Raw genomic sequence first — 25,802 nt, 5'->3', positions numbered from 1 at the left:
AGAGCACAATGCTCAAGGCAGGCATTTTTTACTACTTAAGCTGAACTATTGTTTGGCTTAGTTGTGTTTTTAAAGAAATAGTAGCTTTTAAAAGCTGTGATAAAATGTACATAACAAAATTTATTATTTTAAAGTATACTATTCAGTGGCATTTACTACAATCAGCCGTCATCGCTGTCTGGTTCCAGAACATTTTCATCAGCCCATTAACACACACAAACAAAACCAATTTATGGTGACTCCTTGTATTCCAGAGCAGAGCTTTGCTTTGTAGGGATTTCAATGACTTGTAACCTTTGGAAAGTAGATCACCAGGCCTTTCTTCTGAGGTGCCTCTGGGTAGATTTGAACCGCCAACCTTTCAGTTATTAGTCTAGCATTTAACCATTTACACCATGAGAAAAGGCTCATAATACTAGATGGTCCCTGTTTATTTAAAAAAATCAAAAAGGTAATAGAAGTGCATGGCAGGAACAGTCAAGCATTATATGAAAGTATAAAATAAGGGAAAATAATTCTCCCTCAAACATACCGTTCATTAAGTTTTTTAGCATCTTGCCAGATACCAGGGGAGTTTTGAGTCGTGGCCTGGCTGGTGTCTTGCTGTGTGCCCTTGGCTCAGTCACTTACTGTGTCTGCCTCGGCGAGCTCTGTTTGTACACATGTTGACGAGAGGGTGAAACATATCAGGAACACGTGTGGCCCAGCACATAGCCAGTAAGGCTGAACTTCACCCTGCAAGCCTTTGGGCAGCTCCTGTGCTTTTTGGAGTTGCCTAGTGTGTTGTGAGGGAATTTGGCTTCTCCATCCGGGGATCAGCAAAGAGGTTATAATTTTGTGATCTTTGAAAGCCTCTGGAGCTCGAGCTTTTTAAATCAGGACATTGTTCCTGGGGGGTGGGGGGCAGAGGTAGATGGCAGTGTCCTCTCTTAATGTCATATATGTCCCCACGGCCCTTGCCACTTCTGCTCCTTGGGCTTCTGACCTATGGACCCTGGCTGGGCCCTTCTTGCTGAGGCTGGAGGTAGGGAGGAGGGTGTGCAGAATCTCCAGTTGGCTGTGTGCACTGTCTGTACCCTGTCTTTTTTTTTGGGGGGGGTGCTGGGTGGCAACAAACCCCTGTGCCGCTCCATCGTCATTAAGGAGATTTTTGGGAACTCCGTAGTGCCTGCTTTCAACCTCGTTTAGGGAGGGGGTGTCCTCATCTGAGAGGGGGGACTTCCTGCTCCCAGAACCCTCCCATCACTGTTAAGTGGTGCATGGAGCTGGAATGTTGGGAGCCTCTGCCCTCATTGTGACCCCTGCCTGCCCCACTGGGGACACTGAGCATCCCTGGCAGAAGTGTCCAAGAGCCGTGTGGGGAGGCTTGGTTTCCTGGGGGATTATTCAGCCTTCCTGGGCTTTCTAGATGTGCCAGAGGTAGCTGTTTGAGACACCTGGGTTGGGGACCCATGGCCTCTGCTACTGGGTTGGCCGCTTTAAGCAGCACTGGCCATCTGGACACACTTACCCTGAGTACTCAGCTCCCAGTTATCTTCTTATCTCACTCGGGTGATACAGTTATCAGGGCTCCTTCTGAGTCGAGGCAAGCCGGGTCTGCTTGGGGACTTGGTTTTCCTCTGCCCAGGAGTAGGTCACAGGGAAGAAACGGGGTGAGGCCAGGAGATGGGCTTTCCCCGATGGGGCCACCAGCACTGCTTGCCCTTCCCCTGGAGACACTCCCCATAGCCCAATGCCAGGGCCTTGGCCAGCTCCCTTTGGGGTAGCCTTGCCTCTGAGAGGAAGCAGGAGTCACCCCACTCCTACCCCTTCCCAGGAACCACAGTGAATTCTTGAGCTAGGAGAGGCTCACGGGGTGTGGGGTCAGGGAAGCTCCCAGGCACCTGAGTCTACCCTTCAAGAATTCAGCAGAGACCAGAGTCTTCTCTGAGTCTCCTGACCCACTGTCCCAGGGTCTGGCAAGAGGGACATCTGGGTACTGGACGATGACTCTGGTCAGTAGTAGTATTTTGGGATTCACCTTGCCAAAGAGTTACATGTCCTGGAGCCTCAGTCTAAGTGAGGCAGGGTCCACGAGGGTGCAGGTATCCCCAGTGTGCGTCCAGTGGCCTTTGGCTTGTCCAGAGTCTTTGAGAACAGAGTGGGCAAGTACCCCGCGGGACTGTGTGGAACCCCAGCCCAGTGCTCTTTGCGGCCAGTGGCCTCTGACGGAAGACCTTGTCTAGTTATTAATCCTAGCTGTTCATTTCAATAAGTATCTATTTGTGCTTCTTGTGTGCAAGGCATGGGATAACCTGTAAACAGAGCCAACATCTTTGCCCTCATGGAACTTACATTCTAAAGTGAGTGGGAAGTGTGAGCCTAAATAATAAATAATGTGTTAAAAGCATTGTGAGCTATAGAGAGTAAGGAGATCTAGAGCAGAGAATTTGAAACTCCCGTGGTAGGAAACCCTGGTGGCGTAATGGTTCAGACCTAAGGCTACTGAAAGGTCAGCAGTTCGAATCCACCAGCTGCTCCTTAGAAACCCTGTCCTATAGGGTGGCTATGAGTCGGAATCGACTCGACGGCAACGGTGTGGGTGGTAGGGGGCAGATTGTAATTTTGCAAAGTGTAGCCAGGGTGGGCCTCATGCAGAAGGTGACCTTTGAGCAAAGACTTGAAGGAGGTGAGGGGGCTCTTTAAATAGTATTTGAGTGTTTCCTGTGTTTCAGGGTCACGGAGCTCTGGGGACACAACCATGAACTAGGTAGGCACATCTGTCCCCCCTGAAGATGACATTTTCTAGAAGCTCCTTGGGACAGCTGTTCAAGTCTGGGGGCAGGTAGGAGGGCCCACCCACCCCAACCTCAGGCAAGTTGGCCTTTTTTCCCAAGATTGGCTTTGCTTTTCCTCACAGTTAGCCTCACCCAATTGGTCACTTCCCTGGAAAGCCATTCGTGTTGTATTGCAGAAGGGACCTGGGACCCCAGAATGGGAGTGGGGAAGTGAAGATTCATGGGGAGCTGGGGCTTCACTCCAACTTCCCCACCCCATCCTCACGGGCCCAGAAGTGGCAGCAAGGACAGAAACCATTTAGGAGCCTTGAGTGACTCTCCCAGGTATATACATATATATGTATATATATATGTGTGTATATATATGTATACATATACACACATATATGTATATATATATTTCACTGTGGTAGACATGTAATAACACAACTTTTAGCATTTCAACCTTTCTTACCTGGACATCATTCATCATATTGTGCAGCCAGCACCACTATCCATTTCCAGATTTTCCCACCACCCTTAACAGAAGCTCAGTGCCCCTTAAGCAGTAACTCCCCCTCAACCTAATCTCAGCTAGCCCCTTTGTCCTGGGAGAGAGACCCGAACTGAACAGATTGGGGTTCAAATTGGGATGTGGCCGCTTCCTAACTGCTGGCCTGATGTCTCTCTGAATCATTTATTTCATAAGTAATTGTCATAAGAATTAAATAAGATGAAGCATGTGCAGTGCTTAAAGTAAAGCGCAGCACATAGAAAGTTCTCAGTTCCTTCTATTGCCTAACAGTGATTTCTCTGGTTTCCCCAATACTCTTTAACTCTCTATCTCTCTTTCTCTCTCTGTGTGCGTGTGTGTGTGGTCTCCTTGGTCCCACCTCCATAGAGGTACCCTTTCAGCTAAGGCTTGGTTGCAAAGCTGCTGGTCAGAGGGCTGCCTGTGCTGCTGGGAGATTGGGTTTCCCAGGGCAACACGGACCCTTGCAAAGCAGCCCTGGGCATCTGGGTTGGCATGGGCAAAGGCCGAGGGGTCAGCAGCTGCCTCTGTCGCTTAGAGCCCTGCCCTACCACTCCCATTGGTAGGTGGTGCAGGGGCGTATTCACATCCGTCAGCCAGGAGGCCAAAGCCACACATAGGCCTCACACAGGATGTTGGGGAAGGCAGGGCAGCTTCTTTATCAGCAGCAGGGCTGTGGGGAGCATGAGCCAAGGGGAGACAAAATGAGCACTTGGATGTCATGTGCACTTGTGTGTTGGCTGCTGGAGGTCACGGACATGGGTGGAGGCTGGGTGTGGCTTGAGGGGCCTTTTCTCCCTTGGGCAGGAGGAGTGTGGAGTTCTACCACTGGGTGTAGACTCTCCTAGCAGGTCAGTGGGGCTGGCCCATCTCACACCTCCAGGACAGACAGTCTGGCTCAGCTTGGCCAAGCCTTGGTCTCATGGGGACAAGTTAGCCTAGGCACTCCAAACAGTGCCAGCCCAGGCTGCCCACCTCCTTCATCCATCCTGGCACAATCAAATCTGCTGCTAGAGCAGAGGCCCAAGACAAGCCCGCCCCATGCAGCTCCTCCCTCTCTGCTTCCCCTGGTTCTTTATTGAGCCCTTGAGATGTAGAGGGGGTTAGCTGTGTGTTCCAGCAGGGCACGGATGGTTAGGAAAGACAGGGTGTGGATTTTCTGGCCTGTCACCAAATAGCTCTCTTGTTTTTTTCCAGAGTGGGCATCAGGTGTGGGGAGAACTGTCCTAAACCCAGGATGGTTCTGGTGGCTGGTGGCAGTGGTGACTGGGGCAATGAGAAGGGAAGGGAGTGGCCCATCAGCTGCACACATGGAGCTCAGACTTGCATGGGAAAGGAGGGGAACCAGCCACAGGTCGGCAAGGCTCCATGGCCCTGCATCAACCCTGAGTGCTGTCTCCTGTGGGACAGAGGACATGGCAGGAAGGGCTCTGGGCTGTTGTGTGTTCCATTTTAAGGAGGAAGAAGGAGGTCGGTAAGTAGAGAGAGTCCAGGAACCCCCAAGGGTGAGGGTTACGAGGTAGCAAAGAAGGGCCCCGTGCCTCAGAGGGTGAGCTGGGCAGGAATGGAGGCCGAACTTGGGGCGATCTTTACGAGTCAAGGGGTGGAGAACATGCTTCGTCTTAGGGAGCCCACCTCTCGGGTTGGGCCCTCGCCAGGTGGAGTCCCCAGAGCAGGACGCCACAACCCTTGGTGCTCCTTAAGTCCTTGTTGACTTTGCCCCAGACCCTTCCTGGCATTGGACTTGGGGAAGCAGGAGGGGCTTCTCAGCCTGTGGGGAAACCCTGAACTTGTCTCTTCTCACAGGTGATTCTTGGGAGCGGTGGCACCTGGGGGTTTGCCAGACCATCTCTTGGGCCTTCCTGTTGAAGCCTAGGAAGTAGTAGCATCCTTTTAACCCCAGACCCCAAACCCAGAAGCCAGAGAGCTTATGGGACATGGCCATGGTCGTACAGGTCTACCCAGCTTTCCCTGCCTTTGTACCTGTTCAGTGTCCCTGGCAGATGCCTCTCCCTACTCAGGTTAACATGGTGGAAAAGAACCCAGCCCTCTTTGGGGACAGGAGCATGAGTGCCAACTGTGAGCCTAGGACGATCCTCTGGGGCTTCCTCCTCTCCCCCATTTGATCCTCTTAACCCTTCCCTTCCCGGAGACAGATCAGCCAAAAGAAGAAAGAAATTTACCTCTAATCCCATCACCCATCCAGTATGTTGTCTTCCGTGGAAACATCTTCACTAGGTCACACCTGACTCTAGGGTACGTTATACAGTCACACCTGACTCTAGGGTACATAGTATGTGTGCTTCCACGTCACTAAATAGTCACCTACCCTTTTCACCATCGCAAGCATTCCATTGTGGGGCTCAACACACTTAACCTGTCCCATGGGGTGGGACATTAGGTGGCTTCTAATTTTCCCCAATGGCTTAATAATCTGTACCACAAGGCTGGGGTGGACATTCATGTGACTGGGTGAGTGCCACGTCCATGGTGGTTTTGAGGGACCATTTTAGCACACGATGTGGTCAAGGGCTGAGGGAGGGCAGTAACAATAGGTAAGGTGGGTCCAGACAGGGAGGGCTTCTTGGGAGGGGTGAGAGCAAAGTGCTTCTGGTTGGGGCAAGGAGGGTTTCAGACAGAATGGCAGAGACCACAGTGAACAGGGCCCGGGGTGGGGTGAGCAGATGGACTGGCTGGCCCTGACACCCAAGCAAAGTGGAGGGACGGGGTGGGAAGGGCAGGCCACATCAGTCACCTGCTCAGGACTGGCAGGCAGTAGGCTCCCAGTGGGGTCAAACTGAAGCTCTTGCGTGGTCCACAAGGCCTCCCTTTCTGACCCAAATTCCTTCCATCCCCCGTTGTTCCCTGCGCCCAACCCCATCAAAGTTTCCGTCTTCCTGGAACTTGCCAGCTTTTTTCTGCCTTAGGGCCTTTGCACTTATTGTTCCTTCTACCTGACATGTTCTACCTGGAAGGTTGGTTTTTCGTTTTTTTTTTTTTTTTTAAGTATGTCCTTTTTTACTGTGGTAAATATATAGGTAAAAAAAAATTGCCGTTTCAACCTCTTCGTGTACACAGTTCAGTGACATTAAATATATCCATCATGTTGTTGGACCATCACCCTTAACAGAAGCTCAGTGTCCCCTAAGTATGGTGTCTTTCTTTCCCCTTCCTCTGCCCTGGAATCTTAATATGGCCAATCACTTCCTGTCATTGAGGCCTCCGGTTGAGATATCACCTCCTCCATTCATTCATTCATGCAACAGATAAACAGCACTTAGGATGTACACTTGGGATGCAGCAGTGAAAAAAAGGACAGAAGTCCCTGTCCTTAATGTGACTTCTTACGGGGGATTATGCAGGTGATAAACAAGGTTAATAAGTAAAATATACAGTGTATTAAATCATGACAAGTGCTAAAGAGAGAAACAAAGCAGGGAAGTAGGAGACAGAACATCAGGGGAGGTTGAAGGGAGGGAAGGCCTCCGTGGGAAGGTGACACTTGGGTAGAGACCTGAGGAGGTGAGGGAGGGAGGTAGATGAGTTCTGGAGAAGTGTCCCGACACAGAAATGTTCACTTGAGGCCTTCTGACCACCAAGCCCTGGTCCTCTATCTTAGCATTTTCCTGTATTTTCTTATAGCCTGTCTCTCCATCTGAAATCACTCGGTGTGTACTTATGAACCCTCATCTACCCTGAGAGGAGGTAAGCTCGGTCAAGTAAGGGTTGTCTGTTTGTCATTGCCATGTCCCCAGACCTCAGACAGCGCCTGCTCCTTGCCAAGCCCTGTGCTGCCATTCCTCTCGGCACACCTGGCAACAGGGCATTCACCCCGCTTTGCAGGTGAGGTCTTGGAGCCTGGAAGGGACTGTGCTGTGCTGTGATGGCTGAGTCCAGAATTGTGGACCCCAAGACCTGGGCTCTTTCCCTACATCCCTGCCTCCCTCCAGGTGTGGGCCGAGTGGGGGATCTCTTCCACACTGGGAAGTTCGGGGCCTGGGTTCCTGAAGCTTCTCTGCAGAACCTGCTTGTATGGGGTTGATGGAGCTAAGGGGGCATCTGGAGATGAGCCCAACCAGATCCAAACCTGTCCCACACTTCAAGAAGGAACGGCGCTCTTCCACGCCTTGACCTGTGCAGTTATCTCTGTATTATCACTCGGGTGGGATGGGGTGGGGAGCAGATGCCAGGGCGGCTCTACCTTGTCCTGGTGCTGTCACCCTGCAGCACTGAGGTCCCTGCCCCTATGGGATGGGCAGTGGCCCATACAAGGCCACCCAGTTCTGCTCAACCAGGCCCCATGAGCCCCTGTATATAGTGGCCAGGCCCGAGCCCCAGGGCCCCAAACCACTTGGTTGGCCCTGAGCTGATGGCATTTGTGTGTGTGTGTGTGTATATCTGCCTGCACATGGCCCTGCCTTTTAACTTAAAAAAAAAAAAAAGTTCCTGTCGAGTTAATTCTGACTCATAGTAACTCGATAGGGTAGAGTAGAACTGCCGCATAGGGTTTCCAAGGCTGTAATCTTTATGGAAGCAGACTGCCATGGAGCGGTTGGTGTGTTTGAACTGCTGACCTTTGAGTTAGCAGGCAAGCACTTAACCACTGCGCCACCAGGGTTCTGCCTTCTAACTCCAGGGTTATAATTAGGCATCCTCCGTCTTAGAAGATCCATCCTTTGCTGCCTCCCAAAGCCCTTTGGTTTCGGAGTTAGCCAGATGCAGGGTCAAATCCAAGTTTTGCCACCTGCTACTTGATCACCTTGGACAAGTTGCTTGGCCCCTGTGGTCTTCGTTTCCTCATCAGTCAAGTGAGGAGATAGATTTCTTTCAGTATGGCTTCATTGTTAGGAAGCTGGCATACATGCTCACACACATCAGGGGCAGATGCTGCCCAGGGTCTGCCCGCTCCTTACTGGGGTTGCTTTACCTCCGCGTGGTGGGACTTAGCGAGGGTTGTTTGTAATGTTTGCTTTTTCTACAATGGCATTGGATTACCTAAGCAAGAGTTTTAAAATAATAATAATAAAAACAACATGCAGAGGGTTTGGTACAATGCCTGGGGTGCAGCAGGTGCTCCGAGGGGGATTTGCCTAAATGCAGATACTGGGCGTCCTGCCCTTCTGGCCGAGCGGGGAGTCTCCTGAGGCCTCTCCAGAGCCTGTCTCTTTCCCACCCCCACTCTCCCAGAGGCTTGTGGGGGAGGCACCACCTCGGATTCCTGGAGCAAATGCCATCTCCTTTGAGCCTGTGTGGGGCCCCTGGCACAGATGGCTCTGTGCCGTCTTGCCCCCTCCCTGCCCTCTGGGCTCCCACGGCTTGTAGGAGTCTTGCAGGGTGGACTCCAGGTCTGCCTCCCTGAGCCTGCTGGTCCCTTGCCTTTTCCAGGAGTCCCTTCTCACTCCCTCGACTTCCTTCCGAGCCCCGAAGGGGGAGGGGGCGTCCCAGGAGCAGCTGATTTATGAGCTTGCGCCGCCCTCCCCTATGGCTGGAATGCAAGGAGGCTGGCAGGGCTGTTTGTCAAGGCAGCCGAGATGGCTGCAGGCCCCTGAGTCTGCTTTCTTGGCCAATCCCAGGAACCCCCAGGGCTTTCCCAGCCCACTTTTGTTCTCTGTACTCCCTGGAGGCCTGGAGCAAGTGGGTACCTGGGAGGGGAGTCCCCCGTCTCTGCTGTTCCTGGGCAAGTGGGAGGCTCCCCACTCTAGACTGACCCCACCAGGTAGGCTTCCACCCAAGGCTCTGGTTCCCCCAAACCATGAGGCCACAAACCTCTTGTGGTCACCCGACCCTCCCACAATTGGTGGCCTTTTTGGCTACCCCAGAAGGCTACTGATGGCAGCTCTGAGGGCTGGTCCCGCGTGGTCTTGGCTGGGGTGGCGTTTGGTTTGGAGGGCACTGACCGCGCAGGTCCTAGTCATTGGCCAGAATAAGTCTCAGCCTCTTTTTTGCAACAAGAGTATGGAATAGGGTGACCCCTTCCCACATGGCAAGCCTCCACACCCTGCCAACTTGGCGTGGCATGCTAGCTGGGTGTAGCCAGCTCCCTGGCCCCTCCAGGCTTGCTGGAGCCCCCAGTCTTAGACCACATAGGGTCCTTTTTTGTATGCAAAGTCCTGCCTGATTATTAATTTTTGCCACCTCCCAAAAAGCCAGAATCTTTGGGACGTCCTTCAGCCCTCAGGTATCTTCTTCTAGGGTGTACTGCCTTCCCCCCTCACCCCCACATTTGCTCTGGGCCTCTTCTGGCCCTTCCATCAAATGCCCACCCTGCACTGTCTCGTCCCTACCTGCCTCTATTCTGGAGTGAGCTCCTTCAGGGCAAGGGCTGGACTGTCCCCTCCCTTTACACCCCAGTATGGAATGAACGGAGCCAGCTGGGAGACAGTCCGGAGCCCCACGCAGAGGGATGGAGCCATTTCCGGGGTGGGTCCCGCTCAGTGTTTCCAGCACAGGCCCGGCGGTGGAGCCTGTGGCCAGCGGGTGGCTGTGCTCCTGGAGCAGGAAGCTGGAGCCCAGATGATCCTCCCCTCCCCCATGGCTAATCCAGAAATAGTTTCCCATCGGTTGGGAATGCGTCCTACGGTGGGTGGACATTTTTGGGCCCTGATCTGGTTTCTTTATCAGGAGCAGATTTAGTCTCAGATGGCTTCCACTTGGGCCGCTGGAAAAGGGGGCCTCTCAGCGCACCCAATCTGAGCACAGGGGAGTTGGGGCTGGAAGAGCTGGAGCCGGTGGGGGTGGGGCAGGTCAGCTGGGGAGCCTGGGGCCTGGTAGCATCAGATCCTCCCCCTACAGGGTCTCCCACGCGCAGCGGGCAGCCTGGCACCCATGTCCGCTCTCTGTCTCCTTGCCCACTGGGGTTCCTGGCGGCTGTGGCTGGTTGCAGCAGCCTCAGCCACGAAGAGTGAGGAACGGGAATAGACCAGGTGTGCAAGTACCCGGGTGTCCCTGCCCTTCCCTGGCCTGGAACTGCCCTGGCCTCTCCCCAGCTCCCACGTGGGCTCTGATCTGGGGACCTAGTCAGTGCCAGGCAATCTTTGCATTCTACCCTCCTTCTGACTCTGAAGAGAGAAGCTGCTGAAGTTTCCCTTTCTGTTTAGGTGGAGTTTTATGGTTTTTTCAGAAAACAGGTTAACGATTAAGCTAATTAACCCTGGGGCCTTCCAGTCTTCCTTGTTCCTATAAAGCCAGGCATTATAAGGCCACAGGTTGCCAGGAACCAGCGATAGCACATTTGCCAGCCCCAAGACAGGCCCGGCCTCCAGGTACCTCTGCACCCCACACCACAGATCCTAGGGAAGCGTCGGGGCCTGAGTGGTAGATGGTGGAGCTGGACTGGTCTAGGGGAGAGAGCCCCGTGGCTGCCAGGCCAGTGACTGGGTGGCAGGCAGCTCTGTCCCTGGGGAAGGGGACCACGTGTTGGCCCATGCCCTGGTGCTCAACAGCTCCTCTGGTTCTCTCCTCTAGGTCTCCAAGGGGGCTGTGAACGATAGCAAGATGAGGCGGTTCCTGCGGTCAGGCCCTGACCCAGAGCGAGAGAGGCTTAAGCGGGAACTCTTCCAGTTCAACAAGGTGAGGCGGAAACGGACAGGACCAGGCTTCAGGGCAGGGGAGGGGTGGGGTCGAGGCTGAGTCTGGGGCTTGCTGCATCCTGGCTGGGTTTCCTTTACCTGAAAACCTACCTTGGCACAGCTTGAAATGCCTTGTGGCTTTGGGACTAGGGGCTGGTTAGAGGGGTTTTCTAGGAAAAGGTGGTAGGGGGCTCTGGTTTTGGGACTAGGGGCTGGTTAAAGGGGTTTTCTGGGAAAGGGCGGTAGGATGCCGGGCGCTGGAATTCCTGGAGTCTTATCTCAAGTCTCACCAGCTGTGTGGCCTCTGCAAATCACCCTGCTTCTTTGAGCCTCAGTTCCCCCACCTGTAAAATGGGACTAGAACGATCTGCCCTGCCTACCTTGTCACAGAGGAGACTTGGAGAGGTGGAAGATGAAAGGATGTTGAATCCTGCAAGGGATGACGAGGTGCCTGCGATGCCAGGTCACTTGAGACCTAGGGGCCACAGGCCATGGCTGGCTGTTTCCTCCCTCCTCCATTTGTCCCTGAAAGAGAACGCAGCTTTCCCTGCACGCTAAATGCTGGATTCCCCATTGGTAGGCTGGGTGGGTGGGAGAGATGTCTGGGAGAATGTGCCAGAATGGGCATTTGACTTCCCCAACCAACACTAAATGTATTCCTAAGCCCTCCCTCCCCCAGAAACCCTGGTGGCATGATGGTTAAGAGCTACAGCTAAAAGGTCAGCAGTTTGAATCCACCAGGCGCTCCTTGGAAACCCTATGGGGCAATTCTATTCTGTCCTGTAGGGTCACTATGAGTCGCAATCGACTCAACGGCAGTGGGTTTTGGTTTTTTTTAAGGCCCCCTGAGCCAAAGTGTCCTGTTACCCGAGATTACGGGGAGGGGGCGTCTCTCCTGGGCTTCCCCAGGGAGGCCAGCGCTGGCCTGTAAACCAGGGAGCAGAGCTGGGTTTATGAGCTCATGACCACCTAGCAATCTGGAGCTGTTTTGGGTAATAAAAGAGGTTGGCCTTGCTTACCTCTGCTTTGATCTAGGCCCTTGGCCTCTCTGCTAGCGTCCCTCTGCTCCCTGCCCGGAAGGTGGAATGTAGGAAGGAGGGCATCTTTCTGCTCTTGCCTGGGGGTCCAGAACCCCCCAGGATAGGCTGATGGGGCAGGGAAGCTGACTCTGGATGGGGGGGCGGCGCTTAGGTGTGGTTTCCACTCTCCCCCCTCCCCACCCCAGAAGAACCAATGGATATTGGTCTGGATGGTCTAGAAAGTTGTGTGTCCTTGCAGAAAATGTGAAAATCTCCCCTTTGGCTGTTTTCTGCTGAGTTGAGAAGCGGAGAAGTCAGATTGCCCAGTTTCAAATCCAGCTTTGCCACTTAGACACTGGGTGATGTTGTGCTGGTCACCCCACCACGGGCTTTGTTGAGGGGTGACTGGAATTAAGGAAACAAGTGCCAGGCCCAGTGGCCCAGGAACGTCAACTGCTGTTTTCCAGGGCTCTCCAGATCTCACTAGGAGAGCCTTAGGGACTCAGTTGAAGCAGGCTGGGGTCTCACCTCACCTGCGGGTTTAGTCTGACATCCTGACCATGTGTTCCTGGTGTGAGTTTTGCTGTGAGGCCATTTGCCTCTGGAGGCTACGGCCTCCTCCACTTAGGGAAGGAAGCTTTGGGCAGGGCTTTTGGGCCTCAGGGGAATTAAGAGTGTGGGTGTTGGGAATGAGGGTCTTGGGCTACATGGGACCTGCTACCCTCACTCCTGGGGCTCTTGGGACCTTGGGGCAGGGCAGGGGGGGGCAGGCCTGGACAAGTGCCATGTGCCGCCATCACCTATGGTGACACTGGGATTTTATACCCTGAAAAGGTGGCCAATTCCAGTGGAAACTGGACAAACAGGGTCTGCAAAGAGGGGTGGACCCCTGCCCCAACTTCTCTCCCCTGGTGGGGTAAGGTTGGTGTGGGGCCAGGGTGGAGGCCTGCTGGTGATCCCCAAACTTGCCCTGGCTCTGGCTTCTGGAATTCCTTTCTCCTGATATGCCTTCCTCCCTCCATTCATGTGCAAGAAACAAGCCTTGAGTACCTACTGTATGTACAGCCCAGGGGCTGGGTGCTTTGCAGTCTCAGATGACAGTGATAAAGCCTTTGTCCTCCAGGACTTCACAGCCTAGAGGGGAGGAGGGAGCTGGTGGCCTGCAATTCCATGATGTGGGAGTGGGAAGGAGGAGGGAAGGTTCTGAGGGGGTAGGACTGAAGGGTGAGACCAAAGCCTGGAGGATTTGGGATCCTGGGTGGTCCACCCACACTACCCTCCTCCGCAGCCCCAGGCTTGTCCTAGGGCTGTAGGGTAGAACTATGGCTTGTCAGAGGGGCAACTGGAACCCCAGCCCTGGTCAGCTGTGAGCACTCCACTTACCCCATAAGATAACTCTGGGGGCTTTTTGTTATTCAGCTATAAGAGTTCTCTATATATTCTGGTTATTAAACCTTTATCAGATACATGATTTGCAAATATTTTCTACAGTTTGCATTGTCTTTTCACTCTCTTGATAGTGTCCTTTGAGGCACTCAAGTTTTAATTATTTATTTGTTTCTTTTGTTGCAAAAAACCATTACCAAACCCAAACCCAAGGTCATGAAGATTTGCCCCTATGTTTTCTTCTAAGAGTTTTATAGTTTTAGCCTTTAAATATATGTCTTAGATCCATTTTGAGATAATTTTGCATATAATATGAGGTAAGTGTCTAATTGTATTCTTTTGCATGTGGAGATTCGGTTGTCCCGACACCATTAGTTGAGGAGACTGTCCTTTCCCCATTGAATGGTCTTGGTGCCTTTGTCAAAAATCAGTTGACCATACATGTGAGGGTTTATTTCTGGGCTCTCAATCCTTGTGCCAGGCACCATACTGTTTTCATTATTGTAGCTGTGTAGTAAGTTTTGAAATTGGGAAGCCTGGGGGCTTTTTTACCTATTGAGGAAAGCAGCAGCTAAAATCCTAGTCTTTGAGAGCCCAGAACGAAGGAGATGAAGGAGTCAGAGCCCCAGTGGTGGGGCTGGTGAGGAGGCTATGAACAGAACAGGCTCTCAGCCTCAGCACTGTGGCATCTGAGGCAGGCCATTCTGTGTTACAGGTGCCGTCCTGTGCATGGTAGGGTGTTTAGCAATATCCCTGGCCTCTACCCTCTAGATGCCAGTAGCATCCCACCCCCCCAGCTGTAGCAACCAAAAATGTCTCCAGGCATTGTCAGAGGTTCCGTAGGGGACACAATCACCCCTGTTTGAAAACCACTGAATCAAAGACTATTTAGGGCCTGAGGTTGATGAGGGAACCCTGGTGGTGCAGTGGTCAAGAGCTACTGCTGCTGACCAGAAGGTCATCAGTTTGAATTCACTAACTGCTCCTTGGAGACTCTTTGGGGTAGTTCTACTCTGTCTTGTAGGATTGCCAAGAACTGGAGTCGACTTGATGGTAACAGGTTTGTTTTTGGTTTTGGCTGATGAGACCTGGTGATAAATGCAGTATTGGGAGTGGAGAGAGCTAGAAAGGAGATAGAGGAGGGAGCTGCGTGTCCAGGATGACCGTAGGGTCTCCTTCCTGGGTGCATGGTGATACCAAGGCCCAAGATGGGGAACCTGGAGGAGCGAGGAGCCTGTTTGATGAAATGTTCTATGTTTTGATTTGAACAGAAGAGCAGCAGCCACAGCTTCCACTTATTTCTCGAGAAGCCGTTTGCCCAGTGGTTAATAGTGCCAACCCCAGCACCTAACTGCCTGGGTTCAAAGCTCTGCCAGTCACCAACTAGATGACCTTGGGAAGGTCAGTCACCTAGAGACTGGAGATGACAATGGTGACTGCCTCGCAGAGCTGTGGTATAGATTAAGGGAGTTAGTGCATAAAAGTACAGGTAGCTACAGTATTGGAAGTGGAGTCCTGGTGGCACAGTGGCTAAGCACTTGGCTGCTAACCAAAAGGTCAGCTGTTCGAATCCACCAGCCACTCCGTGGGAGAAAGATGTGGCAGTCTACTTCTGTAAAGATTTACAGCCTTGGAAACCCTGTTGGGCAGTTCTACCCTGTCCTATAGGGTCACCATGAGTCAGAATCGACTAGATGCTAGTAGGTGAGACCATATTGGACCTCTAGGCTCTATGGGCCTTATCTGCCTTGACAATGGATTTGGATAGTCTTGAGACCTGCAGGAGAGGGAGGGTCCCAGCAGATAGTGGGATATACAGAGCTAGGGCCCTGAGGGGTACCTAGGCTGCTGGGGTACGTGAGGTCAGCCCCCTGGAATATCTACCCCTGCTGAAGGCCAGGAGTAAACAGTGTCTAGGCCAGACCGGTGACCTTGGCCATCCCTCCCAAGAGCTCCATCATGAAGGAGCCCTGCACCTAGAGGACCCTGCAAGGTGGCTGGTGCACTGTCACCGTGGTGGTGTGCGTTATCACTGTCACAGGCCCAATCCCAAGTGGCTTACAGACACTGGCTTCCGAACCAATGAGAGCTGGGCCTCTGTTCTAGCACCTTCTTGCCAAACTTCTTTCTACCCACACTGAATGAGCTGCCTCAAAGAGGGCAGGAGCATTGCCCCCCAGGGAATGGGGAGCAGCATGTCCTGTTCCTTTGGCTTGGGTGCCTGGGCAGGAGCTGTGACTGTGGACATCTCTGAGCCAACTCTGCCAGGGGTCAGCTGTTGGAGGGGCAACGCCAGCTCACCAATGCTGAGTACCAGGCATCAGAAGGGCGGTGTAGTGCAGTGATTAGGGAAAGGGGCTCTGAGGCCAGCAGCCAGCATTCTAGACCTCCAACTCTGCCATTTCCTGGATGTAAGACCGTGACATGTTACTTGCCCTCTCTGTGCCTCAGTTTCCTCATCTGTAAAATGGGCATCATGGTAGTCTCAGGTGCTCCATGAGTTAAATTACTTCGAATGGTGCCTCCCTCAAAGGCAGCACCGTTCCAGGGTTTGCCTTGTCATTGTTTTGCCTCATCCTCACCACGGCTCAGATGGGTATTGTTCTCATTCTGCAGGTGAGCAAACTGAGGCCTGCAGACTGCATAGTCTGAGTATATAACTGAGGGTTCTGGCTGGGGAGGAGGAGAACTGTGGCATGACTTGTAGTTCCATCTGTCAGCTAGCTATGTGACCTTAGGGCCAGTGACTTCGCCTCTCTGAGCTTCAGTTTCTTCACCTGTAAAGTAGCTGTTTGCTATCTGTGGGGGATACTGGGTCCTCAGACCAGTTGAGGAGACAGATAAAGTCAGGCAAACAGTACCAATTAAGGGGTCTTTGGGACCTGTTGGGTACCTACCTCAGTGGAGTAAACTGGCTTCATAAAAGAACATTACCTTCCTTGAAAACTGCTCCCAGCCAGCTTTCTTCCCTGGTGAAACCCAAGCATGTCCGAACCAGCCAAGTCGATAAGGGTGAACTGGCCCATCTTGTCTGTCCTGGGCTGTCACCAAGGCTCCTGGGCCCTTCCTGTCCATGCCCACCCTCCCCCACCTCTGGGCCCTAAGCAAACTGTGCCTTCCTGACTGGCTGCCCCTGCCCAGGGCCACGTGGTTTTGTCTTGGCTTCTGGTGTCAGGTGACAGTCCCACAGGGAGGGCCAGGTTACTGCCACCACCAGGAATCTGAGCTGACCACACCCAGTATCAGGTAGAACCACCCACCTCAGCCAGCTAGGCGGGCACCCCCCCACCCCTCCACCCCCCCCCCCCCCGCAGCCTCCAGGGGCTCTGGTCCTTGTTGTGTTCTCTCCTTCTCACCCTGATGAGTGCTAGGGCCCTCTCTCTTGCATGGGCTCCCCGTTGCTCAGGTGGGATGAAGGCCCTGCTGTCTGACAACCTTTGCTCTCCCCATTCCAGGAGCCCGAAATGGGGTCCTGGAGCCAGGACAAGACAGATGGGCTCTCTCTCCACACCAGCTAGGGTTGCAGCCTGGCCTGCGAATCTTTGTTCTCCTTTCCCAACTCCCTGTCAAAAGAGTCCATTGTTCTCTCCTCCCCTGGCAGAGGTCACCTAAGCCAGGTAGCAGGCTGGGGGCCAGACACAGGTAGGCTGAGTGCTGAGCACAGGAGGTGGGGGGTAAGGATGGCATCAGGAGCTGAGAACACTCCTCCCTGTCCCATTGATCAGCTGCCCACAGTTCTCTCCCCAAATCCAAATGCCCTTCCTTCCTGATCCCAATGAGACCCCCTGGGCCTCTCCTGCTGGCCTCCAGACCTCTGCTCAGGACTGCTTTGCCTCCTGGGTTAATTATCTCATTCAGAGATCTGTAGGTCTTATTTGCATGTTAAACCGGGTGCCCGCTTCCCCCTTCCCCAGACTTGGGGAGTCCCCTTGGAGGAGCCAGGTCACCACAGTATTTGCATTTGAACCATCTTTCTTGGGCTCTGTCCAGGTAGGGTCTCTGTGAAATTCACTCTCCTTATTTCGTTCTTGAGGGAGCCTTGGTCGCTCTAGAGTTGCTAGCTTGGAGATGTCCGAAGGGATACAACTAACAGAATAATGGAAAGCCTCAGAAGGAAACTAGTGGGGCAAAGCCTATGTGTGCTGTGGGGTGAGCTGAGCCTTTCAGCCTCTGTTCCAAAACAAAAACCAAACCCACTGCCATCAAGTCAATTCCGACTTGTACCAACTCTATAGGACAGAGTAGAGCCGCCCCGTAGGGTGTCCAAGGCTGTAAATCTTTATGGAACCAGACTGCCATATCTTCCCCCCCACCCCCCACAGAGCACCTGGTGGGTTTGAACCACAGACCTTTTGGTTGGTGACCAAGTGCTTTAACCACTGTGCCACCAGGGGTCCTCCCAGTCGCTGTTAGGTGATCTTAATGCGTATCATGTTCAGTACAGAAGACACCCTGCTAAATGCTTTCCTTGGTATTCTCCTATTTATCAGATACACAACAAAGCTCCTAGAGGAGCCATTGAGGGGGCTAGCTGGAAGGTTGGAGGCTCGAGTCCACCTAGAGGTGCCTCAGAAGAAAGGCCTGGCAATTTACTCCTGAAGAATCAGCTATTGAAAACTCTACAGAGCACAGTTCTACTCTGACACACGTGGAGTCGCCAGGAGTCGGAGTCGACTCCGCAGCAACTGGTTAGAGGCAAAGCAGCTCACCCAAGTCCCCAAACCAAACCACCTGCCACCGAGTCAATTCAGACTGATAACAACCCTATAGGACAGAGCAGAACACCCCGTAGGGTTTCCAAGGAGCAGCTGGTAGATTCACACTGCTGACCTTTTGGTTTGCAGCCGAGCACTTCACTTCTGTGCCGCCAGGGCTCCAGACACCTTTAAAGTGGCAGAGGGGGATTGGGGATTGAATCAGCCTAACTCAGCCCTTTCTTTCCAAGCAGACAGAAGGTGGGGGTGGGAGGGAGGGTGGGGGTGGGAGAGAGGGTGGGGGTGGGAGGGAGGGTAGCCACCGTGTCCCCAAGATCCTGAAGGGGATGAGTACAAGTGATCGAATGATCTTTTGTCTTCCTCTGGGTCAGAGAAAGGAGGCTGATCCCAGCAGGAGTGATTCAGGTGAGATGTGAGGAGAACTTCCCGGGGATGAGTTGGTAGGATAATATGTGGCCTGAGCAGCCGGCTCCTAATTGCAGAAGGTTGTCTCTGTGACTTAACTTTCCTTCTTGAGGCAGGACAGTGGCAGTCACAATGTGAGCCACATATGGCATTTTAGATTTTCTAAAAGTCATATTAAAAGGAGCCCTGGTGGCGCAGCGCTCAAGAACTTAGGTGCTGGCTGAAAGGCCAGCAGTTCAAACCCACCAGCAGCTCTGCGGGAGAAAGACGTGGCAATCTACTTCTGTGAAAATCGTAGCCTTGGAAACCCTATGAGGCAATTCTCCTCTGTTCTAAAGGGTCGCTAAGAGTCTGAATCAACTCGATGGCAATGAGTTTGTGGTTTTGGTTTTTGTTCAAAGCGGTATTATAAAAAATTTTTAACAGGTGAGATTAATTTTGAAAATACCTTTTATTTTACTCAATATATCCAAAATATTATTGTTTTAACGTATAATCAGTATGAATTATTGAGATGTTCTGGAGTTTTTAAAATATTTTTAAGTCTTTAAAATCTGGTGTGTATTTTAAACTTATAGCATATCTCATTTCAAATATGAAATTTTTTTGGAAACACTAGTTCCAATTGCCGTTGAGTCGACGCCAACTCACAGGAGCCCCATGTGTTTCAGGATAGAATGGTGCTTCGTAGGGTTTTCAGTGGTTGATTTTTTGGGAAATCTTTGATCTGCATTTAGGTTTCATGCAATTTACAACTAAAAAAGTCAGCCTGATTCCAGCCCCTGTTCTTTTGGAACCCTAGTTGTTCCAAGCAGACCTGAAAGTTTTCTAGCAACTGAGTTGAATATCTGTTTTTAAGTTCATTAAAATGAAATAATGCTTTAAATTCCATTCCTTGGTGGCACTAGCCACATTGCAAGTGCTTGACAGCCACATAAGGAGTCCTGGTGACACAAAGGTTCAGCACTTAGCTGGCCGTTGAACCCACCCAGAAGCACCTTGGAAGAAAGACCTGGCAACCTGCTCCCATAAAGATTACAACCTAGAAAACCCTATGGGGCAGTTGTACTCTGACACATGGGGTCATTATGAGTCGAAACCCCCTAGATGGCACCTACCAACAACAATAGCCACATGTGGCTGGTGGCTACTCTACTGGACAGCTCAGGGCCTGGGGCCTCCTACTGGTCACCTGGCTCCTGCAGGACATTTTCCCTACCTGAGTCCTCCCAAATTCCAGAGGCTTTTGCCCTGAGCTGCTGCTGTCCCAGGAGCCTTCTCAAGGCCACCACATCCTGCCACTCTGACTGCTGAGTTCCCGAGGCCTCAGCAACCTGGGGCTGGCTGAGGCTGAGCTTGTCCCCTGTGCCCCATCCCGTCCCCTGCCCTCGCTTTCCTGGGAAGTGTTTACATTCCAGATACTGCCCTATCTCACCAGGGTTTTTTCAGGCCCTGCATTTTTTACATACCTGAACAGGGACCTGGACTGGCCTGGTCTCCTGCAGGTGAGGCCATTTGGAGAGCAGCTGGGTTCCCAGCAAAGAGCAAGACCCATGGGGACCACACACCCTGTGGGCCCCTAGCATCCCCAGAATAGGCACTTGTCAGAGCTGTCCTCCCTGGCCTGAGCCCCACATGGGGCCGCCTCCCATGAACCACTCAGACTAGACTGGACAAGGCGTCAATCAGCTGCTGAGTTTGCTAGGCCATGGTGCCTGCTGTCATCAGGGTCTTATCTCTTTCTGCTGCTTTGAGGCTCAATAGCAGCTCAATGACGCAGTCAAAGGGAGAGAGCTGTGGGCCCTCAAGGCACCTCATTTTTGCACCCTTTCCTGCAGGGCAAAATCACTGAGTCCCCATGGTTAGACTTGTTCCTTTTTCTTTAAAGCAGCTGGTTGACATCTCTTTGCTCCGCTCCTCTCTAGCTGTACAAGTCCCCTGTCCTCTGGGGATGGGAGGTGGGGGCAGCTGCTTGAGAAGCAAAACCAAAACACCTTCCCGGAGACTGTGGAAATCTGTATCGTTTACACCTGTACCTTTTAACCTGTAATTTTCACCTCTGGGTCATCTGCCTCAGGAGGTACTCAGAGTTGCAGGTAAAGATCTGAGCCCAGAAATGATCATCAATGCACTATTTGCAAAAATGCTAGAAACAAAGTAAATATTCAACCGTGGAGCCTTCTCCAGGGAGTCTTCTCCAGCCATTTAAAAATCATGTTAGGGCTTTTAAGAACCTAGGCTGGACATAAGTGGGAAAAAGACTACAAAGCTATACACACACCTGAAGATGATCATGGATACATATAGCGTGATCCCAAGTATGTGTTTTTATATAGATTAAATAAACGTGCTTTAAACATAGATATGTTCACAAGCACGGAAAAGACTCAGGTCAGACACCATGATGTTAATAAGTTACTTCTGGCTGTGGGAGTATGGGTAATTTTTGTTTTCTTTATCAAACTTTTTTGTATGTTCCAAATTTTCTATTTTTTTAATACACTAATTCCATAGTAAGAGATGGACAAAAGCATATAGGACACTTGTGTGCCGTCAAGTGGATTCTGATTCACAGCGACCCTATAGGTCCCAGTAAACAGCCCCAAAGGATTTCCAAGGCTGTGATCTTTACTACAGAGATGCAAATAACACTATAGAGATGTCCTCTCTGGGAAGCCGGTGAAGGAGGACTCCCAGTGTCTACAAGGGCGCTTGGATCAGACATTTAGGGTTGGCGGGGCCTTGGAGAGTCCAGAACTAGGAACTGTTGGTCCATGGGGGTGGGCCTGAAGCTGCGTTGCAACCTGGCTTCCTGAGTGGCCAGGTGCCACCACTGTGTCAGTCCCCCAAAGCTTCCCTTGCCTCCACATCCCCTACCAGGCCCCCAACTACCCAGGAGGTCTGGGTGAGTTCCCACGGGGTGGGTGGTGGAGGTACCAGGTCAGCTTTCCTAGAAAGGCCAAGTGGCCGACGTGGTGTTGGAAGAGAAGGTGCTCGCAGAGGTGGCCACGCAGCCGAGGACAGGCTCAGGAGTGGGCAAAGGGTGGGGCCTAGATGGGCCTAGATTTGGCCCCAATCCTCAGAGGTGCCAGGGTAGAACCCTGAAAGTAACCACTTCTTGCCATCCACGGCTGCCACAGATGTCTGCCTGAGGCTGGGGGGCAGCTCTGGGCTGTGGCTCCACCATTCTGGCACTGGTCTGGCCACCCGTGGGGGACAGAACGGCCGGCGCTGAGGCCGTGCCGCCACCGTGTGGGTCTCGTTGCAGACCGTGGAGCATGGCTTCCCGCACCAGCCCAGCGCCCTCGGCTACAGCCCCTCACTGCGCTTGCTGGCCATTGGCACTCGCTCTGGAGCCATCAAGCTGTATCCTTTTTCCAGCTCCCAGCCAGCAAGGTGTACAAGGGACAGGACCCCAGGATCAGGGGACGTTGGGGAAGGATGTCAACCACCTAATCCATGTGGTCTGTGGGGATAAAAGCAGGATTCTTCATTCACTCAAGCTGCAGTGGGGTGGTTCTTGGGGGATCCCCTGAAGGCAGGTAGGGATGTGCCCTTCCAGGGGCCACCAGGCCGGGTCTGGAGCCATGGGCCTTTCTCCTCTGCCTCCTTACCTCTCCCAGCCCTTCCCCCCACCAAAAAAACCAAGTTGCAAATGATCCCTCATCCCTGGGGTTGTTCCAGATGTCCCCTCAGGAGCCTGTCCTGAATGCAGGGAGTGAAAGCCAGTGGTGGCCAAGAAGCATCTGCTTGCCTTTCCCCCCACCCAGGAGTCAGAGCAGTGACTAGGGTGGTGTACACGCCCAGAGATGCGGGCCGGGGGTGGGGGGATGGGACTTGAGGCTTGGGTTGGGGGTCGGCTGCTCTTCAGATTTCACATACCCACACCCAGGAGTAGGGTGCCCCTGGACTCTGGGTTGGCAGGGACAATCCTTCCATGGCCTGCAGCTAGACCAGGTCCCCTTGGGTCTTCTTTTAGCCAGAGGATTGGCTCTGGGGCGGACTGGGGGCTCTGACCACCTTAGAGGCAGCCCATGGGCTCCAGGACGGAGGGTCACCTTTGGGTTTCTCCTTGGCTGTGGTTGGCCTGGGCTGGGCTGGATTGGAGGTCTTGGAACACACACACAGGTCCTGCATCTGACCTGAGCCTCCAGGGTGGAACCTAGGAACGTTGAGAGATGGGAGCTACCCTTACAGAACCCACCTCCTCCAGTGAAGCTATACCTCCCTCCTGCAGCTTGGGCCGGAGACACCTGGGTTGGCTGAGCTGCGCTGGGCCACAGGTGGTGTACACACAGGAGGGCAGGGGCCCCAGTCCTGCTACCGGCTTAGCCTGACCTCAGCTGGTTAATCATTGCCGGGCTGTGACCATATCCTGGTTGCCAATCCTTGCTGCCAAGACATGTGGGTGTGGCTGCTAGTTGGGCCCAGGGGGATGCCCGCCTGTGATTTCTCACAGGTGCCAGCAGGCAGGAGCTGATGGGTCCGTTGCAGCTCTGGTGGGGGCAGGGGCCTGCAGCAGCTAAAAAAAACTAGCAGCTGCCAAAATAAAGCCTCACCTTTCCAAGACAGGGCTTCAAACAGGTTTATTCTGGTTCTACCTCCTGCTGAAAATTTGCATTTCTGCCCCAGATATACTTAATTAGAATCTACAGTTTAACAAGATCTGGTGATTCTTATGTATAATAAATTTTGAGAACCACTGCTTTATAGAATCACCAGGGGATCTTATTAAAATGTAGATTTTAATTCAGTGCATCTGGGATGGAAAGGCAACTTCTCAGCAGGGGGTGTTGATCCAGTTCAAAGCTCTGTTCTATGGGAGTGGCCCCACCTGCCTTGGCGGGGGTGCTTTCCCAGGTGGAGCTGGCTCCACCCTAGAGGCCAGGTCCTTGGCCGAGTACCCACAGGGCCAGGACCACTGCTGTCTCTTACCTGCCGTGGCCTGGACCCAGGTCCTGCTGTCTTGGAGGGGTGGGCAAGCCTGCTCTGCTGCCAGGGTGCTGACGGTTCCTGCCATGTGGGCCCAGAGGTCTCCACTCTGGGGGCAGGTGGGGATGGTGTCTAGCCTTCCCCAATTTTTCCTGAGTCTGCTCCAAGCTACGGCGCCCCTGGGGTAGAATTCATGGGACTGCATCGTGAGAACAACGCCGTGGTGCAGATCCACTTCCTGCTTGGACAGGTGAGGGGCCTCCCCCATGCCTTCTCACCCTCACATCCTCCAGAAGGGGTGGTGGGGACAGACAGACGTTGGTGGCCCTGGGTGTAGTGCTGATGGAGGGTCTGAGACCACCTCCCCTTACCCACCTGGGGGTCCACAGGCTGGCCTAAGAGTAGTGGAGGGCTTTTAGTCCCTGGGGCTCTTGGCTAGACCTTCAGCATGTAGACGCCATGGTGAATCTGGCCCTTCCTGGCTAGTGAGGCAGCACCTTCCCTGTCCCCTGCCCCGTTCTCTCCCTAGTGCCAGCTGGTCACCCTCTTGGACGACAACAGCCTGCATCTCTGGAGCCTGAAGGTCAAGGCTGGGGTCTCGGAGCTGCAGGAGGAGGAGAGCTTTACACTGCGCAGCCCCCCGGGGTAAGGACTGGGGCCCCTTCCTCTCCCAGCTAGCCTGACCCCTGCACCCAACTCTGGAGGGGAGGGGGAATCACCCTTTGAAGGTCCCTTACTCTTAGACTAAGGCTAAGGCCACACCCTGAGCCTTGGAGAAACACAACTCTAGACTTCCAAGTTGGTTTTGGCCCTATTTAAGCATCTGCCAATAACTCCACCTTTAAGCCTCGTTTTTTAAATTTGTACAATAGGTGTAAATATAGTTCTAACTTTATAGAGATGCTTTAAGTATTAAATTAGGCAATTCATATTGAACTGTCAGTATACTGTCTAGCATAAAAAAATCAGTCAATACAGGGAACCAGTTAATTGAAGTTCAGTTAGATCTGAGGAAGGCAGTACATGAATTATTCTGATTTCTGAGGTGGTGGTCATTGTCAGTTGCTGTGGCTGTTGAGCCCCTGCAAGGCCTGGGGTATTTTTGAGTGTCTCCATCCTCCACTGTCCTGAGAGGAGTGGGTGGGCCTCCTTCCATCCCCACGCAGTATGGCATTTTTTTACCTCCTAGCCCAAGCTCACTGCCATCTCCGTCCTATCTTGGCAGAGAGTAGCCAATATATTTGTCCTGGCCCAAGACACTGTAGGCCCTACTAAAGGACCTCGAGGACCTGTTTTCCCCTAAGCGTGGCCTTCCCTGGGGGAGGTGAGAGAGCTGGGAGTCGGGGGACCCTATGCATGGGGTCCCCCCCACCCGGGCAGCAGGAAGCTCACGGGCAGCCATTCCCACTGACAGGGCCGCCCCCAGTGCCACACAGATCACTGTGGTCCTGCCACACTCCTCCCGTGAGCTGCTGTACCTGGGCACTGAGAGTGGTGACGTGTTTGTGGTGCAGCTGCCGGCCTTCCGCGCGCTAGAGGACAAGACTGTCAGCTCAGACGCCGTGCTGCAGCGGTGAGCCCAAACCCCTGTGCCCTGGGGGACCCGTCCCCTTGAATGAGGCCTGGCCTCTCCCTTTGGTCTCCAGTAATGACTCTCAGGATCTTAATTTCTCTCCTGTGAAGTCTAGGGGGCAAGAGGGGGGACTCCCAGCTCCCCACTTGACCCCTAAACTCAGAACCTATCGCCCATAATGTGTTAACATCACAGCACCAAAAGGGAACTTGGGGGTAACTTGTTACCTCATTTTTAGGGTGAGGAAACTGAGGCCCAAAATGATTAGGAAGCATCACTAACTCCTAGTCCAGTTTTCTTTGCACTGATACTATGTTTTTCAAACCCCAGTGCTGTGGACAGACCCCCAAACTCAAACCTCCCTGCGTGAGCTAGGACAGCATGCTGCTGACGCTTTGTGTTTGGGGCACTGTATTGAGTTTCCACGTGCACACAGGCTGCGTGGCTAAACAGCCTTGACAGCCACAATCCTGTGTTGCTGTTGTTGGGTGCTGTCAAGTCAGTTCCAACTCAGTGACTCCGTGTACAACAGAATGAATCACTGCCTGGTCCTGTGCCATCCTCGTGATGGCTGTTAATGCTTGAACCCATTGTTGCAGCCACTGTGTCAATCCATCTTGCTGAGGATCTTTCTCTTTGTCACTGACCCTCTACTTTACCAAGCATGGTGTCCTTCTCCAAGGACTGGTCCCTCCTGATAACATGTCCAAATTAATTCTGTAAGCTTGTTGAAATAGTTGATGGTGTTAAGAGGGAGTCTAATGGGGTGTGGACTTGGAGAAGGAAGGGTGGGACTCAAAAGGCGGGGAGATGGAGTCTGGAGGGAGCTTGTGGGGACTGGTAGGTAGTGGTGGACGGTTCTGCAGGACCAAGGGGCAGGGAGAAGCCCAGGGTGCTGGGTTGGTGACACGAGGCT

The 25,802-nt window shown here is 52.9% G+C and overlaps 1 protein-coding gene across 11 annotated transcripts in view; it reads left to right on the top strand.

The window, feature by feature from the left end:
- The window catches only part of LLGL2 (LLGL scribble cell polarity complex component 2), a 40,324-nt gene that overhangs the window by 1,854 nt on the left and 12,668 nt on the right, over positions 1-25,802 (top strand). For 6 of the 11 annotated variants that reach the window (XM_064270749.1, XM_064270743.1, XM_064270742.1 and 3 more), the window contains 6 exons: positions 6,931-6,993; positions 10,753-10,857; positions 21,650-21,747; positions 23,482-23,563; positions 23,843-23,958; positions 24,728-24,886. In XM_064270749.1, coding sequence (XP_064126819.1) covers positions 10,783-10,857; positions 21,650-21,747; positions 23,482-23,563; positions 23,843-23,958; positions 24,728-24,886 — 530 coding nt within the window. In that variant the 5' untranslated portion in view covers positions 6,931-6,993; positions 10,753-10,782. Of the gene's footprint in view, positions 1-2,714; positions 2,825-6,339; positions 6,994-10,088; positions 10,212-10,752; positions 10,858-21,649; positions 21,748-23,481; positions 23,564-23,842; positions 23,959-24,727; positions 24,887-25,802 lie in introns of those variants that run through there. The other 5 variants (XM_023556891.2, XM_064270746.1, XM_064270744.1 and 2 more) reach the window with 4 other exon arrangements.

This window comes from Loxodonta africana, chromosome 18, assembly GCF_030014295.1.
Source record: "Loxodonta africana isolate mLoxAfr1 chromosome 18, mLoxAfr1.hap2, whole genome shotgun sequence".
In the NCBI taxonomy this organism is placed as follows: domain Eukaryota; kingdom Metazoa; phylum Chordata; class Mammalia; order Proboscidea; family Elephantidae; genus Loxodonta; species Loxodonta africana.
The sequence above is the reverse complement of the archived record's forward strand: the minus strand, read 5'-3'. Positions and strand labels throughout refer to the sequence as shown.